A 12,774-nucleotide genomic window follows, 5' to 3' on the forward strand; every position below is an offset into this window, starting at 1 on the left:
TGCAAATGGAAGATTCATCATGAACCCCACCTCCTTGCCGCGGAATCACGCAATTCTCACCCTGTACCGTCGGCAACATTTGTTCGGGCATGGGACGAAATAGCGTGCGGTCGGACTGTCTCGTGAATAACCGCGGCGTGGTGACCATCACCGGAAGCCAGTGTGGGAACGGGATCGTGGAGGAAGGCGAGGACTGCGATTGCGGGGGAGAAGCTTCATGCAGAGGCAACCCTTGCTGCGATGCCCGAACATGCAAGTTTAAAGCTAATGCGGTCTGCGACGATTCAAACGAGGAATGCTGCGAAAATTGCCAGTATAAATCCAGCGAGAGTGTTTGCAGGGCTAGCACTGGCCCTTGTGATCCTGAGGAAAAGTGTACTGGCAAGTCCCCTAATTGCCCTCCGGACAAAAACAAACCGGATGGAGAGTCATGTGGGAACGGTCTCGCCTGTGCCAGTGGACAATGCACGAGCAGAGACCGCCAATGCCAAATGTTGATGGGTAGTCTGCTCGGCGGCAACGACACGTACTCTTGCGATGACCGGACGTGCACCTTGACGTGTTCGTCACCATCCCTACCCCCTAACACCTGCTCGTCACTCAACCAGAACTTCCTTGATGGAACCCCCTGTACTGCTGGTGGGCGGTGTAAAAACGTAAGTGCTATCATCCGGGACCTCGCTCCTCCACTTCTGCATACGTACTAACCAGGTTCTCTTCTTTTCTAGGGCGTCTGCGAAGGCTCGTCGTTTGGAAGAGAAGTCAAGTCCTGGATCGACAACAATAGAAGCCTCGTTATCGGTCTTGCAGCCGGTATTGGCGGTCTGCTCCTCCTTTCAATCCTAAGCTGTATAGTAAGACGATGTCGAACACGTCGACGCCCCAAGTCGATGGCCCCAATGACGCAAGGAGCAGTTTTTTCCCCGCCACCACCTGGGCTTTCGGGATGGAGAGGACAACAACCGGCAGACCCTCTCATGTCATACCCACCGCAGCAAGGCTACGGCCCAGGGGGTCCTATCGACCCGCCCTTCCCTCCGCCAGCATACGGAAGTACTGCAGCAGCCCGGGGAAGAATGCCGTCAGTTCGATATGCATGACAGTTGTAAGATTTTTGTTTTAATCCTTTTTTATTTGTCTTTAAGGGATGCCGACTCATATATATATATGCATACCCGGTTTGGATATCGTCAACACCGTTTCTCCGTCTGTTTTATATTCTTTTCTTTTTGTTTTTTTCCACCACGAACCCGTTTTATGTTCACACGGGCGCATGATATGAATACCTGTTTTCACATCACATATTTGTAACAAGCATCGTAGCACGTGCATTTTGAAAAATCCAGAGTTTTTCCTTTTTCGTCTTTGTTTTTATTTTTATTCTCTTTTCCATTCAACATTTCTGCTGTTGTTCTGCGTTCGTTTCGTTTATGCTTTTTGTTTTTTTGTTTGTTTGTTTTGGAAGTACCCGTTTGGATGGACATGGTTGGATTCAAGAAAGAGAAATGCGCCGTTAAGGCGGTCATATATATAAATATATGTGTTGATTTTGTCAAAGTTAGTAGTTAACAGGGGCTGTGGAGTGCACCAGCTATCTCATGGATATAGTCCCACAGGCTTGATAACGGCAATGCCAACAATATAACTATGCCAGTCTCCAGGGTCGTTTTGGAAGGAATGTAGATTGCTATTCATCTGTTCATTCATTCATTCAGTCATTTAATTTCTTTGGTATAACACTGTGTGTTCAATCTACAATTCACAGTGGTATGGCGTGAAACAATAAAATTGAAACTTCCAAAACGGTACTCTTCTAGCTCTTTGGTATTTATTGGGTGCCAATCGGTCTTCTCTTTCCTTGCCTTCTTCTTCTTCTTCTTCTTCTTTTTTGCCTCTTCGTGCGTCTTCAACTTCAACCATCTATCCTCTTCTAACATGCTCCTGTTTCTTGGTTCCTCATTCGAGTAGTTCTTTTATTCGCAGCCGCGTGTATTGCCGGTGCCAACAAATGGATGTGTATATATTTTTCTAGACTACGCCTGTGGCATGATAATAACCATAATTAGTACCTGCCAATGCGCCAGATATTGCCCGGCTCCTATTTACTACGGTAGAGATGAAGAAGCTTTGCGATGGATGTATAATTATAAAGTAGAGAGAAAAGGGGGGGGGTTCCGATATGAGATAGGTAGGGCCGGGGCGATATATAAACAACACACAAGCAAACCAACGTATCAGAGGAAGGACGTGGGAGGAATGGCAGGTAAAGTAAACGCTAGGGGCGGACATGCCAAAACAGATACGATAAAAATTGAATAAATAAAAAGAGGACCAAGACAAGGCATAAACTCCCCATCCAAAACCATACAAGACGCAAACAAAAGGCGAAAAGTAGATGAACGAAGAACCTAACAATAGAAACATAACATCCAACCGGGCGTAAAACCCACCCTCCAAGAATAGAAAGGAAAAATAAATATGGTCACTGCAAACAAATCCCCACAAACCCCTCCCTCGTCACCCCTCCAACTCCTTCCAAATCAAACTCCTCAATCATAGCCCTCAGCTCCTCTTCCTCCAAGCCCGTCTCCCCCAGCTCCCTCGCCACGCGCCTCAAGTCCTCCAGATCAATAAACCCCTTTCCCCCTTCATCAAACAGCTCGAAGGCTCTGAGAATCTCCTCGCGCGGGTCACGCTCCAGGATCTTGCGCGCAGTGATTGTCTGGAAAGCAGAAAGGGGCATGAGGAGACTGGATGGATGCGGGGGCTGTTCTGGCTGGTTGGCTCCACGCTGCCCCGCGGCCGCGGCCGCCCGCTGCTGTTGTTGCGATGGCGGTGCTTGCGATGATTGTGGCGCATTGCGAGGGACACCGTAGGTTGTTAAGAGAGAGATGAGGTCAGGTTTGGAGAGGGTGAAGCCCAGTGCGCGGAGGGCGACGCGGAGCTCATGGTAGTCTAGATGGCGGTCACGGTCTAGGTCGAAGAGGGTGAACTGTGTGGCTGGTTAGTGGGTTGGAGTGGAGATGGGGTGGTTTTTCGCGGGCAAGGAGGAGTTTTATATGTATATATATATTTTGTAGGAGTTTTCGTTGCTTACAGCTTCGTTGATTTCTTCCCTTTGTTCTTCCGTCAAGTCGTTGAGCGGGTTGTTATGGGGTTGTTGATGTTGGTGCGGGTTTTGTTGTGCATGTGCTGGCGGGGCGGGCGCTGATTTCGCCAGCCCGCCATCCCCTCCCGCAAAGTCTCCCCGATCCCGTCGTGAGAGAACTGAAGCTCCAAATGCGAGGTGGTTATTGTTCAAAGCAGATCTGTCGGGTAGTTTCCCACCAACGTAGGATGAGCGCGGCGGGAACGAAGGATGTGCGGAAGACGAGGCCATCTAGAGCTAATTGGTATTTACTCTTTTGGTAGATGGCGGTGAGGATTTAAGGTGGTTGAAGACCGAACAGACACCATGAAAAATGGGAGTGTTTGGGGAACTTCGGCGAATATATTGATTGATGTAGGTTTTTTGATGTTGTTTTGGAATTCTGGAAGATAACTGAACTTTTGGTTTTGCGCATCTCAAGCTGCAAGTTGCGCGAAACGCGATTGCACGTGACGTGGTGGTCAAGACATCGTCGGAGATATCACAAAGCCTTGAGTGCTATCTATTTCCAGTTGGTAAAGTAATAATTAAATAAAGTATATAATGCATTAAAATCAGGGTATTTTACTCCGTTCCTGCATACTGCCCATCTATTTTCTGTGCGACTTCTTTCGGCCGTTCCCTGAACACAATTGATACGAGTATGCAAAGGAACTTGAATGTTATGCATTTTAAGACATGAGGAAACACCACTCAGTAAACCGAGGAAACGACATCCAGGTACTCGTGCTCCTATCTGAACATACCAAATTACCGATATTTGTCATAGTACACAAACTTTTGTGGCCAAGAGTTAAACAGTGCAGCATGGAAGGGAAAATGGGTAAGGGTGCTACGATTAATGGAAATGGAGGCAATGTAGTGTAGAACCTAGCGGAGACGCAGGGTCTGTAAGTGGGAAATAATAAAACCAATGTAGTCGAAGAGAAAGAAAGACAACTCATTAGAAGTAAGTGGAAAATGGGTAGGTAAATGGGATAGGTATACTAGTCTTATCTATTAGATGAATGTCGGCATGACTGCGGGCACAGCCGGGACTGGTGAATGATAGACAATCAAAGGGCATAAACTCAACCGAAGGTCAGCGTATTTCATACTTTTCTTGCTGTCTTTAATCAAGTGAGGTCGTGTACGCATTTGGTGGTTTAAAGGGGGGATTGATACGGTCGAAGCTCTCAGAACCATCTGCGGTCCTTGGACCCACAAATACCAGCCTCAAGTTCGCGAGTAAACTCGTTTGATTTAAAACGTACATCGACCAAGAGCTCTAGTGCAAAGTCTGAGTTATTATTTATCCGTATGTTCGACTCGGACACACGAAAGCGAATCATAACCCTTATCACCGGAATGATGACTGGCAGCTCTCTGTGCGACAGTAGGGCCAATTCGCTTAGCTGGTTTGCTGAAGGAGGGAGAACATGGTATCCTTTAACCAGGGTACGAAGGGATCACGAGAGGAGGCTTCGTTAGAAAGCGCTCCTTTGCGGTAGTTGGATGATCCATGGTACGTGAAAAGTTGTGAGAGAGTATTTTTATCCCTTTGCTCTTTTACCATGTGTTTGCGTCGTCTGTCTTCTTCCTCTTGGTCTCGGGGCCTTTTGATGAGAAACAGAGCCATTGATGCTTTCATCGAGGGATTGACGGTTATAAAGAACAAACGATTATCCTGCGATGAAGATTGAAGACTCGGGCCCGTGTGGTGTCCTATAGTGGACAGTTAGTATGGTATTTCCAGCTAGGATGAATGTTAGTGGAATCTCACCAGGAGATCCGCAGCGATGGTTAGGAACCATTACAGTTGTACCCGGATGTATTCCTGGCAGCCACCTGGGCACGTTCTGTCTCGATTTTTACCCGAGTGGGTGTATCCAAGAAGATACCACGTTGTACCAATGGGGGATGATATGACATATATATGTCCACTTCAGGAGGATGTGAATGCGAACTCGCAATCTAGTTACCGTTGGGTGGTATGTCATCGTGATTGGGGTTTTTGCGGACATAGATCACGGGTCGCCACACTATTGGGAACAAAATTTAAAAGAGATATAATATAATAGGAACAATGCCCCCAGATTTACTCACTCTGCTATGGGAGGAGTGTATGATACGGGGTGTCAGGGCACGAGGGAAGTTGGGGGACAAAATGGCGTGGGAGTAGGGCGAAGGATGAAAACCGTTGAATCTGCTCATATTGCGCTCCATGATATAACATTTTTATAACATCAACAAAGTAAAAATAAAACTCAAGCACTGTACGTCTATCAGTTCTCAAGCCCCTGAGGAATCAGGAGTTAATAATATTTGAAACATGAATATGGCCGAAACAATAGAGCGTAATAGATACCCTAACATGCGGCGAATATATTCCCGAGAGAAGCAATGGCGGCTTGCACCGGCTTTTGACACGCGACGAACGTAGGCGGGCAAGACGTTTGCCCTCGCGCAGACCCACCCAAGTCAAGCTTGATGAATACGTTTGTGGTTCGCCCAGCGATTATTGGTCAATGAACGGAGACAAATGGGATAGAGTAGGAGATGTGAACTGTGTTCCAGTGGCCGCGTCCTAGTGAGGACTTGACAGCCGTAGAACCCTGCAAGAAGTTACCTCAGCCATAACTGGCAAAATCACATTGCAGATTAATAAGAGTATGGGGAATTGCGTAGAGATGTCCGGCGGGATACGGGCTGCGAAATGTCAGTCCTAAGGACATAAACAAAGTTCGCAAACAAAATATCCGGAGTTTCTCGAAGTTCAACCGCCTTGGTATTCAAAGCTATCAGAAAGGTCCGCATCTACCTGAAGCCCAAGATCGCGATCTTCTAAAAATTTTTTGCCAAGTAGCTTTTCAGGAAGATAGACCTGGGCGACTTTTCCATCAACGTAGTTCGGATTATACTTGTATTCCTTCCCATAACCCATTTCTTTCATTAACCTTGTCGGAGCATTGCGTAAATGTATGGGTATGGGCAGACCAGCCATTCCGGGTTCCTCTAAAACTGCTAACGCGTTGTTAAGGCCTCGATATGTTCTTGTGCTTTTCTTAGATAAGGCCAAAGCAACGGTAGCATGAGCAAGATTGATACGAGCTTCAGGCATGCCGATTTTTTCTACGGCGATATACGCAGAGGTAGCAAGTGACAGCATTGAATTGTCCGCTAGTCCAATATCCTCGGATGCAACCACGATTAGGCGTCGAGCGATGTACAGTGGATCTTCGCCAGATTGAATCATCCGTGCAAGATAATAGAGAGAGGCATCAGGGTCGTTGCCCCGAATGGACTTATGAAACGCGGATATAGTGTCATAATGTTGGTCGCCGGCGCGATCGTAGACGAGGGTCCTGGTTAATGACTTTTTAAGATCCTCTCGAGTCATTCCTTCACGTCGCGATAGGTCCATTGCAAGTTCTAATAAGTTGAGGGATGTCCGAGCATCCCCATCAGCGAACGCAGCAAGATACTTGATCAACTCGTCGTCCACTAGAGGCGAGGGAGAATAATTTGGGCCTTCGACTTTCAGTGCACGATTAAGTATCGAAACGATATCCTCGTCTGTGAGCTTCGCGAGAGTAAACGTCCGGCATCGTGACAAGAGAGCATTTTGGACCTTGAAGGAAGGATTTTCAGTGGTAGCGCCAATCAAAGTTATTTGGCCGCTCTCAACTGGGCCGAGGAACACATCCTGCTGTGATTTAGAAAATCGGTGGATCTCGTCACAAAAAATGATTGTTTTCCTCCCAGACAAACTTAGCTCATTTTTCGCCTCAGCAAATAGCTTTTTACATTCCGCGACTCCGGAGTTGGTGCTGTTAATTTCCACAAATCTACTACCGACCATCTTTGCAATGACGCGCGCAATAGTCGTCTTTCCTGTTCCAGCACCACCCCAGAGTATCATGCTTGGTACCCGGTCCTGTTCAATAAGTCCGCGAAGTACTCCTGATGGTCCGATAAGCTCTTGTCCGTAGATGTCGTCTAATGATCGTGGGCGCATACGCTCTGCCAACGGAGCCGCATTTTCGAAGGCGTTAGATGTCCGGCCCCTCTTCACCACGCGGCTCCTGTCCTCCTCCGAAAAATTCGGCTTAGCATTTCCGAGCCCGTTCAGAGCTTGTTCGGGGGCCCAATGGTCCGTGAACGATCGTTTCCCTTTGAGACCTTGGGTTGGTATGGAAGATGTTACCGGGCTGTCTATTTTCGATACAGTCCCAGGAGGAGCAGCCTTTCTAGCGGAGTTCTGGAAAAATGATGATACATGAATGGGCGTCTGAGGCCCTTGGGAGGTGCCATCGGTTTGGCTTGAGTCTAAGTCCACGAAGCTTTGGCAGCCAGAGTCCAGGTGGGCGTTGATCTTGTTTTGTTTCACCGACTTGTCGCAAATTGGACATATGACCATAATTGGTATTTCCTCGCGGTCCTGCTGGGGTAATTGGCAGTTAGACCAGATGGTTGTGACTTTCAAAGCCCCTTCATCGAAAGCGCGCGATATAAGAACGTTGACGTGAAGGATGGATGACTAAGCTGGTACTTGGACTCAATCCTCCCGTGGTTCATGATACTTTTATGAATTAGTAACCGCCTGTTCTTGTAGGAGCCTGAAGATGTTACGCACTGGCGCGCAATGCTCTCTGCATACACATACCGCACCTTACATTCACTCCCAAGCATAAGTCCTTCGCAGTTCCCTGCAATTGCTAGGACAGCGATGAGAGGGATGTCGTCAAGCGAACCACGACGGGACCCTTTTCGTCCAGCAAAGCGTGTTGCGGGGCAGAGACAAGATGTCTGGTATTATAGAGCTGATCCGCGGATTGTCTGTTTGGTATTTATCAATTTTACTTACACGCAATTTCAGGTCCATTGTCAATGAAGCTGCGGCTGCGTCACCAGTTCAACCCATTGTAAATATGGGCCAAGGGTTTTTGTACGTATGCGCGCGGGTGCACTGGGAATTTTTGTAATTTGAATTGGACACTTATGGAGGCTCCAAAAACCCTCGTTCTAGTGGTTATAATCCCCCCAAGTTTGTCATCGATGCAGCAAAGGATGCCCTAGATAGGGTCGAGTGCAATCAATATGCGCCCACAAAGGTTTTTACTCCATTCATTAGCCCTGAATTTTCTATGGTTTAATTGTCTAAAGTAGTCGGCAAACAGGGTTCTCCCCGGCTCAGGAAAGCTATTGCTGCCGCGTACTCGCCATTTTTTGGTCGAGAACTCAACCCTGATACAGAAGTGGCAATCACTACAGGTGCCAATGAGGGTTCGATCCCACAAATTCCCGTCTGATACTGGAGGAGGAAAAGACAGCTAATAAGTGGCTTTTTAGGCATGTTGAGTGCCTTCATGGGGTTTATTGAAGAAGGAGATGAAGTCATTATTTTTGAGCCGTTCTTCGATCAGTGCGTCTCCCCCACCCTCTGCCACTCTCTATAACTAACTGTTCGATAGATATATAAGCAATATTGAGATGCCGGGAGGAACAATAAGATTTGTTCCTTTACATCCCCCCAAAGATGGTGCGTCGAGGACTTCTTCGGCTGCGGAATGGACAATAGATTTCGACGAGCTTGAGAGAACCATCAACTCCAAAACGAGAATGATTGTATGTTTACGATATTGACCCTTACATCTCCAGATATTGACCGTTTCTATCCGTTTCGTACCTGACTCTTTTAACTAGGTTCTTAACACACCGTATGTTAATTTATTTCAGTGGCTCTTCTTTGACGACCGTTGTTAATATTATGTACAGCCATAATCCAGTCGGTAAAGTCTTTTCGCGTGTGGAGCTTGAAAAAGTAGCTGCGCTTTGTGTTAAGCACAACATTATAATACTCTCTGATGAGGTTTATGATCGTCTTTACTACGTCCCATTTACGCGCATAGCTACCTTGTCTCCCAAGGTTGCCGCGCTCACGCTGACGGTCGGGTCAGCGGGAAAGAATTTCTACGCAACCGGCTGGAGAGTTGGTTACCTTATTGGCCCCGAGCATCTTATAAAGTATGTTGCAGCAGCACATACTAGAATTTGTTACAGCAGCGTCGCACCGTTGCAAGCAGCTGCAGCAGTTGGTTTCGAGAAAGCAGACGAAGTTGGATTCTGGGACCAGAGCAGAGCAGAAATGAGAGCAAAAATGGACAAGTTCTGCGAAGTGTTTGATGAGCTCGGTATTCCTGTGAGTCCCAATTTCCTCCGTTGTGATACACCTCGCTATACAAAACCTTCAGCTCTCCTGGTGCTGATACTCCCCCCGAAAGTATTCTGATCCAGAGGGGGGATATTTTGTCCTTGCAAACATGGCTACCGTCAAGTTTCCGGAAGATTACCTTTTTCCTCCACATGTTGCAAACCGTCCCCGCGATTTTAAACTGTCCTGGTTCCTTATTCAAGAGGTCGGTGTTGCCGCTATCCCGCCAACAGAGTTCTATACGGACGCGAATGCCCATATTGCTGAGGATTATCTGCGATTTGCCGTGTGCAAAAATGATGACGTTCTGGAGACTGCAAAAGAGCGCTTGCGTGGGCTTAAGAAGTACATCGTCCGTTCATAATTTTCGGATGCAAATACTTTCGGGATCGGAAGGCTAAACAAAAACCTTAATTTTTTGAAAACTTAATCTACATCGGCTTGCGTATTTGCCGAGTTGCTAAAAGATTTTTTTAGGTTATAAAATGTATTTTTCTGAGTTATGTCACCCTTCATATCTAACCACAATACGTGTAATTATTTAATTTTCTACTCAAAAATCCCGGCCCCTGTAGTTAGTTTTTCTTCCCTTTGGAGGTCTGGCTGGAATTACTTGAAAACGCCTCAAAAAACGAACAAAAGCGGAGCTCGCGCTGGCCGCTAAGCTCCTTTGAGTTTGGTATCCTCGAGAACTTCAGAGGGAGAAAAAAGCATGAAGGGGACGGACGACAGGCCAGTTACACTGAAATCAACCGAAGAGCTACTGGTCCCGAATATCGATTTGTCTATTTCCATGCGCGACTTGGTGGGCCAAATCGATCCTCCTTCTTACCTGCGAAGTATTTCCTTTTCATCGCCGCCCACCCCTGCATCAACGCATGAGACCATGGGTGACCAACGTAATATTTCCCAGATTCTGGCAGCCTTAGGTATTTCTAGCACCGTCCTCGTCGGAGTGACAGTCCCATTCTCGTCTGTTTGCTTACCCTTTTCTTACCGCTGGTGCCAGCTGCCCACCAATCTACGAGCGTCGCTGGACATACATCCTCGCCTCAACAAGGGCACATGCCTCTAAATGCATTCTCCGGAAGTTACCATCCCTCAGCGGCATCTGCGGATGTCGCCAATTACTCTTTGCCTCCTCCCGACAGTACCGGGAGTTTAGATATCAGCGGTATCAAGCCTGTCAATACCGGCTCAGTGAGTATTGCGGACGCAATTGCCAAGGCGCGAGGAATTGCTGCAGAGAAAGGCATATTACACGATCAGAATAGAGGTATGGTATTGCGTATATATATATATATATATATATATATATATATATATATTCTTTGGTTTTATAATTAGCATTTCCCCCGGAGCCGTTTTGCACATTTGCTGATCAGGGGACCCTCTCAGGGTCTCCTCGGGGAATAGATTCAAGACGAGACCCACGGTCGTACCATCGTTCGCAATCTCCACAAAGAAGTCCTTCACGAATTACACGCGATATTTTCCGTGATAATTATAACCCATATCGCGATGAGCGTCGTACTGATAGACGCGCTGGTCCGAATGAGCGTGGCTATACGCGGGATCGTTCTTTCTCGCCTCGTCCAGCTGGGCGGGCACAGGAACCATACTCTCCCCAATCATCACCGAGACAGTACTGGGGGACGGATGACCGACCTCCTCCCCAAGGTCGTAGACCGGGCAGTATGGACGATAATGTTGAAACCATTAGTGTTGAGTCTAGTTTGGTTGGCTTGATCATCGGTCGCCAAGGGGAGAGTTTGCGACGAATTGAATCAGATACTGGAACGAGGATACAGTTTCTGGATAATGCCGATCCCAGCAGTTCAGTGAGACTTTGCAAGATTACAGGAAGCAGGGTCGCGAGAGGAGATGTGAAAGCGGAAATTACGCGCATTATCAGCGAGACCAGCGCGTCCCGATCAGGCACTCGGACAGACCGCCCGGGCCATATGCCACCTAAAGCTACCAGTCAGTCTGCCCAGGACGATGAAGATGCCGTGCGGATTATGGTTCCTGACCGGACGGTCGGGCTTATTATTGGCCGTGGAGGCGAGACCATTAGAGACCTCCAAGAGCGAAGCGGATGTCATGTGAATATCGTAAATGAGAATAAAAGCATCAACGGGCTTCGACCGGTCAATCTGATAGGGTCTCCTGATGCTACGGAGAGAGCAAAAAATCTTATTCTCGAAATCGTCGAGAGTGACACTCGACAGCTTGCGAACCCAACGCAGCGCGAACCACGCGCAGCATATGGAGGAGATCAGCCTGGAGGTGGACCTGGCGGTGAGAAAATCAACGATATGATGTTTATTCCACCAGATGCGGTTGGGATGATTATTGGAAAAGGTACAGTTACAACCTCGATTCCTTCTTCAATTAAGGGGCTTCCGTTCAGTGTTAATAGATACATGCAGGTGGAGATACAATTAAAGAAATGCAGGCCGTTACTGGTTGTAGAATCAACATTCAGTCACCGGTAGGCCGTGATGCTGATCGGGAAGTAACTTTGGTTGGGAGCAGGGGCGCGATCGAGGAGGCAAAGAGGATGATCATGGAGAAGATCGACAGCGCAGTGAGTAGCGAAAATTTTACCCATCCCGAATCGCATGATTTCACTCAGTGGTATTAACTTTCCCAACCCAGGAATACAAAGCTCGTTCTCAACAACCTCAGCGACGAGATGACTCGTATGGTGACCGATATGCAAGACCGCAGCAGCGCCAGAGCCAGCAGTACTACCAGGACTACCAGGATCAGAACAGAACAGCCGCACAGCCCCTTACTCAGCAACATCCCCCTCAGCCTGGTGCGGAGGAGGACCCGTATGCTCAATGGGGAGGTTACCAGAACTACATTGCTTGGTGGTACGCGGCCATGCAACAGCAGGCACAGCAGCAACAGACGGGGCAAGCTCCACCCGGTCAGTCTGAACCTCCTGGCCCACCTGGGGTCCCATAAACTTATAGCCAAGCTCCTGGTGTTACAAGTGGGTAAACTGTGTTCAAACATTTTTTTACCCTCCGCTTTTGATACCCTTAATTCCCCCCTAAAACATCTGGCATCAGAAGTGCCTCCACGAATGTGCGAAACAGGCGTGGAGCATGTTGTCGAGTTCTAATGTTCTAGAACGTCAACATTGCTCTTCTTTTCCTTTAATGCCATTTTGTTGAGTTTCGCTTTTGTTGTTTCCTCTTATCACATTGCTTTCCTATGTGTCACAAAGAAAATGCGGATTTTCAACGGATATCTCAACTTGGCGGATATGGATTTAATAATATAAGTTTTTATGGCTACTGGGGTTATTTAATCCTTCGAATTTTTGTTTTTTTTTTTTTTTGTTTTTTTTTTTTTGGCATTTATTCCCTATCTCAGTCTTGTTGTGTAGTAGTACTGTTGATGGGGAATGACAGTTTGT

The 12,774-nt window shown here is 47.3% G+C and overlaps 5 protein-coding genes across 5 annotated transcripts; 3 read left to right on the plus strand and 2 right to left on the minus strand.

Moving 5' to 3' along the window:
- Window positions 1-89: 89 nt before the first annotated feature.
- Window positions 90-1,100, plus strand: HCAG_01652 (predicted protein; the record flags this gene model as incomplete). The annotated part of the gene is made up of 2 exons (XM_001544555.1): window positions 90-656; window positions 729-1,100. 2 exons carry the CDS (start codon window positions 90-92, stop codon window positions 1,098-1,100), a joined length of 939 nt encoding a protein of 312 aa, XP_001544605.1.
- Window positions 1,101-2,482: 1,382 nt separating this feature from the next.
- Window positions 2,483-3,379, minus strand: HCAG_01653 (conserved hypothetical protein; the record flags this gene model as incomplete). The annotated part of the gene is made up of 2 exons (XM_001544556.1): window positions 2,483-2,992; window positions 3,098-3,379. The coding sequence occupies 2 exons, from the start codon at window positions 3,377-3,379 to the stop codon at window positions 2,483-2,485; spliced, it is 792 nt and encodes a 263-aa protein (XP_001544606.1).
- Window positions 3,380-5,903: 2,524 nt separating this feature from the next.
- HCAG_01654 (conserved hypothetical protein) lies at window positions 5,904-7,547 on the minus strand (the record flags this gene model as incomplete). The annotated part of the gene is made up of 1 exon (XM_001544557.1): window positions 5,904-7,547. The coding sequence occupies one exon, from the start codon at window positions 7,545-7,547 to the stop codon at window positions 5,904-5,906; it is 1,644 nt and encodes a 547-aa protein (XP_001544607.1).
- Window positions 7,548-7,865: 318 nt separating this feature from the next.
- On the plus strand, window positions 7,866-9,705 carry HCAG_01655 (hypothetical protein; the record flags this gene model as incomplete). Its single annotated transcript, XM_001544558.1, has 8 exons — window positions 7,866-7,939; window positions 8,007-8,075; window positions 8,157-8,241; window positions 8,308-8,413; window positions 8,480-8,552; window positions 8,602-8,759; window positions 8,926-9,329; window positions 9,412-9,705. 8 exons carry the CDS (start codon window positions 7,866-7,868, stop codon window positions 9,703-9,705), a joined length of 1,263 nt encoding a protein of 420 aa, XP_001544608.1.
- A 348-nt stretch (window positions 9,706-10,053) lies between these two features.
- On the plus strand, window positions 10,054-12,317 carry HCAG_01656 (predicted protein; the record flags this gene model as incomplete). Its single annotated transcript, XM_001544559.1, has 5 exons — window positions 10,054-10,270; window positions 10,351-10,617; window positions 10,758-11,705; window positions 11,774-11,931; window positions 12,003-12,317. 5 exons carry the CDS (start codon window positions 10,054-10,056, stop codon window positions 12,315-12,317), a joined length of 1,905 nt encoding a protein of 634 aa, XP_001544609.1.
- Between the last annotated feature and the right edge of the window lie 457 nt (window positions 12,318-12,774).

The sequence above is a fragment of the Histoplasma capsulatum genome, genomic scaffold (assembly GCF_000149585.1).
Source record: "Histoplasma capsulatum NAm1 scaffold_1 genomic scaffold, whole genome shotgun sequence".
In the NCBI taxonomy this organism is placed as follows: domain Eukaryota; kingdom Fungi; phylum Ascomycota; class Eurotiomycetes; order Onygenales; family Ajellomycetaceae; genus Histoplasma; species Histoplasma mississippiense.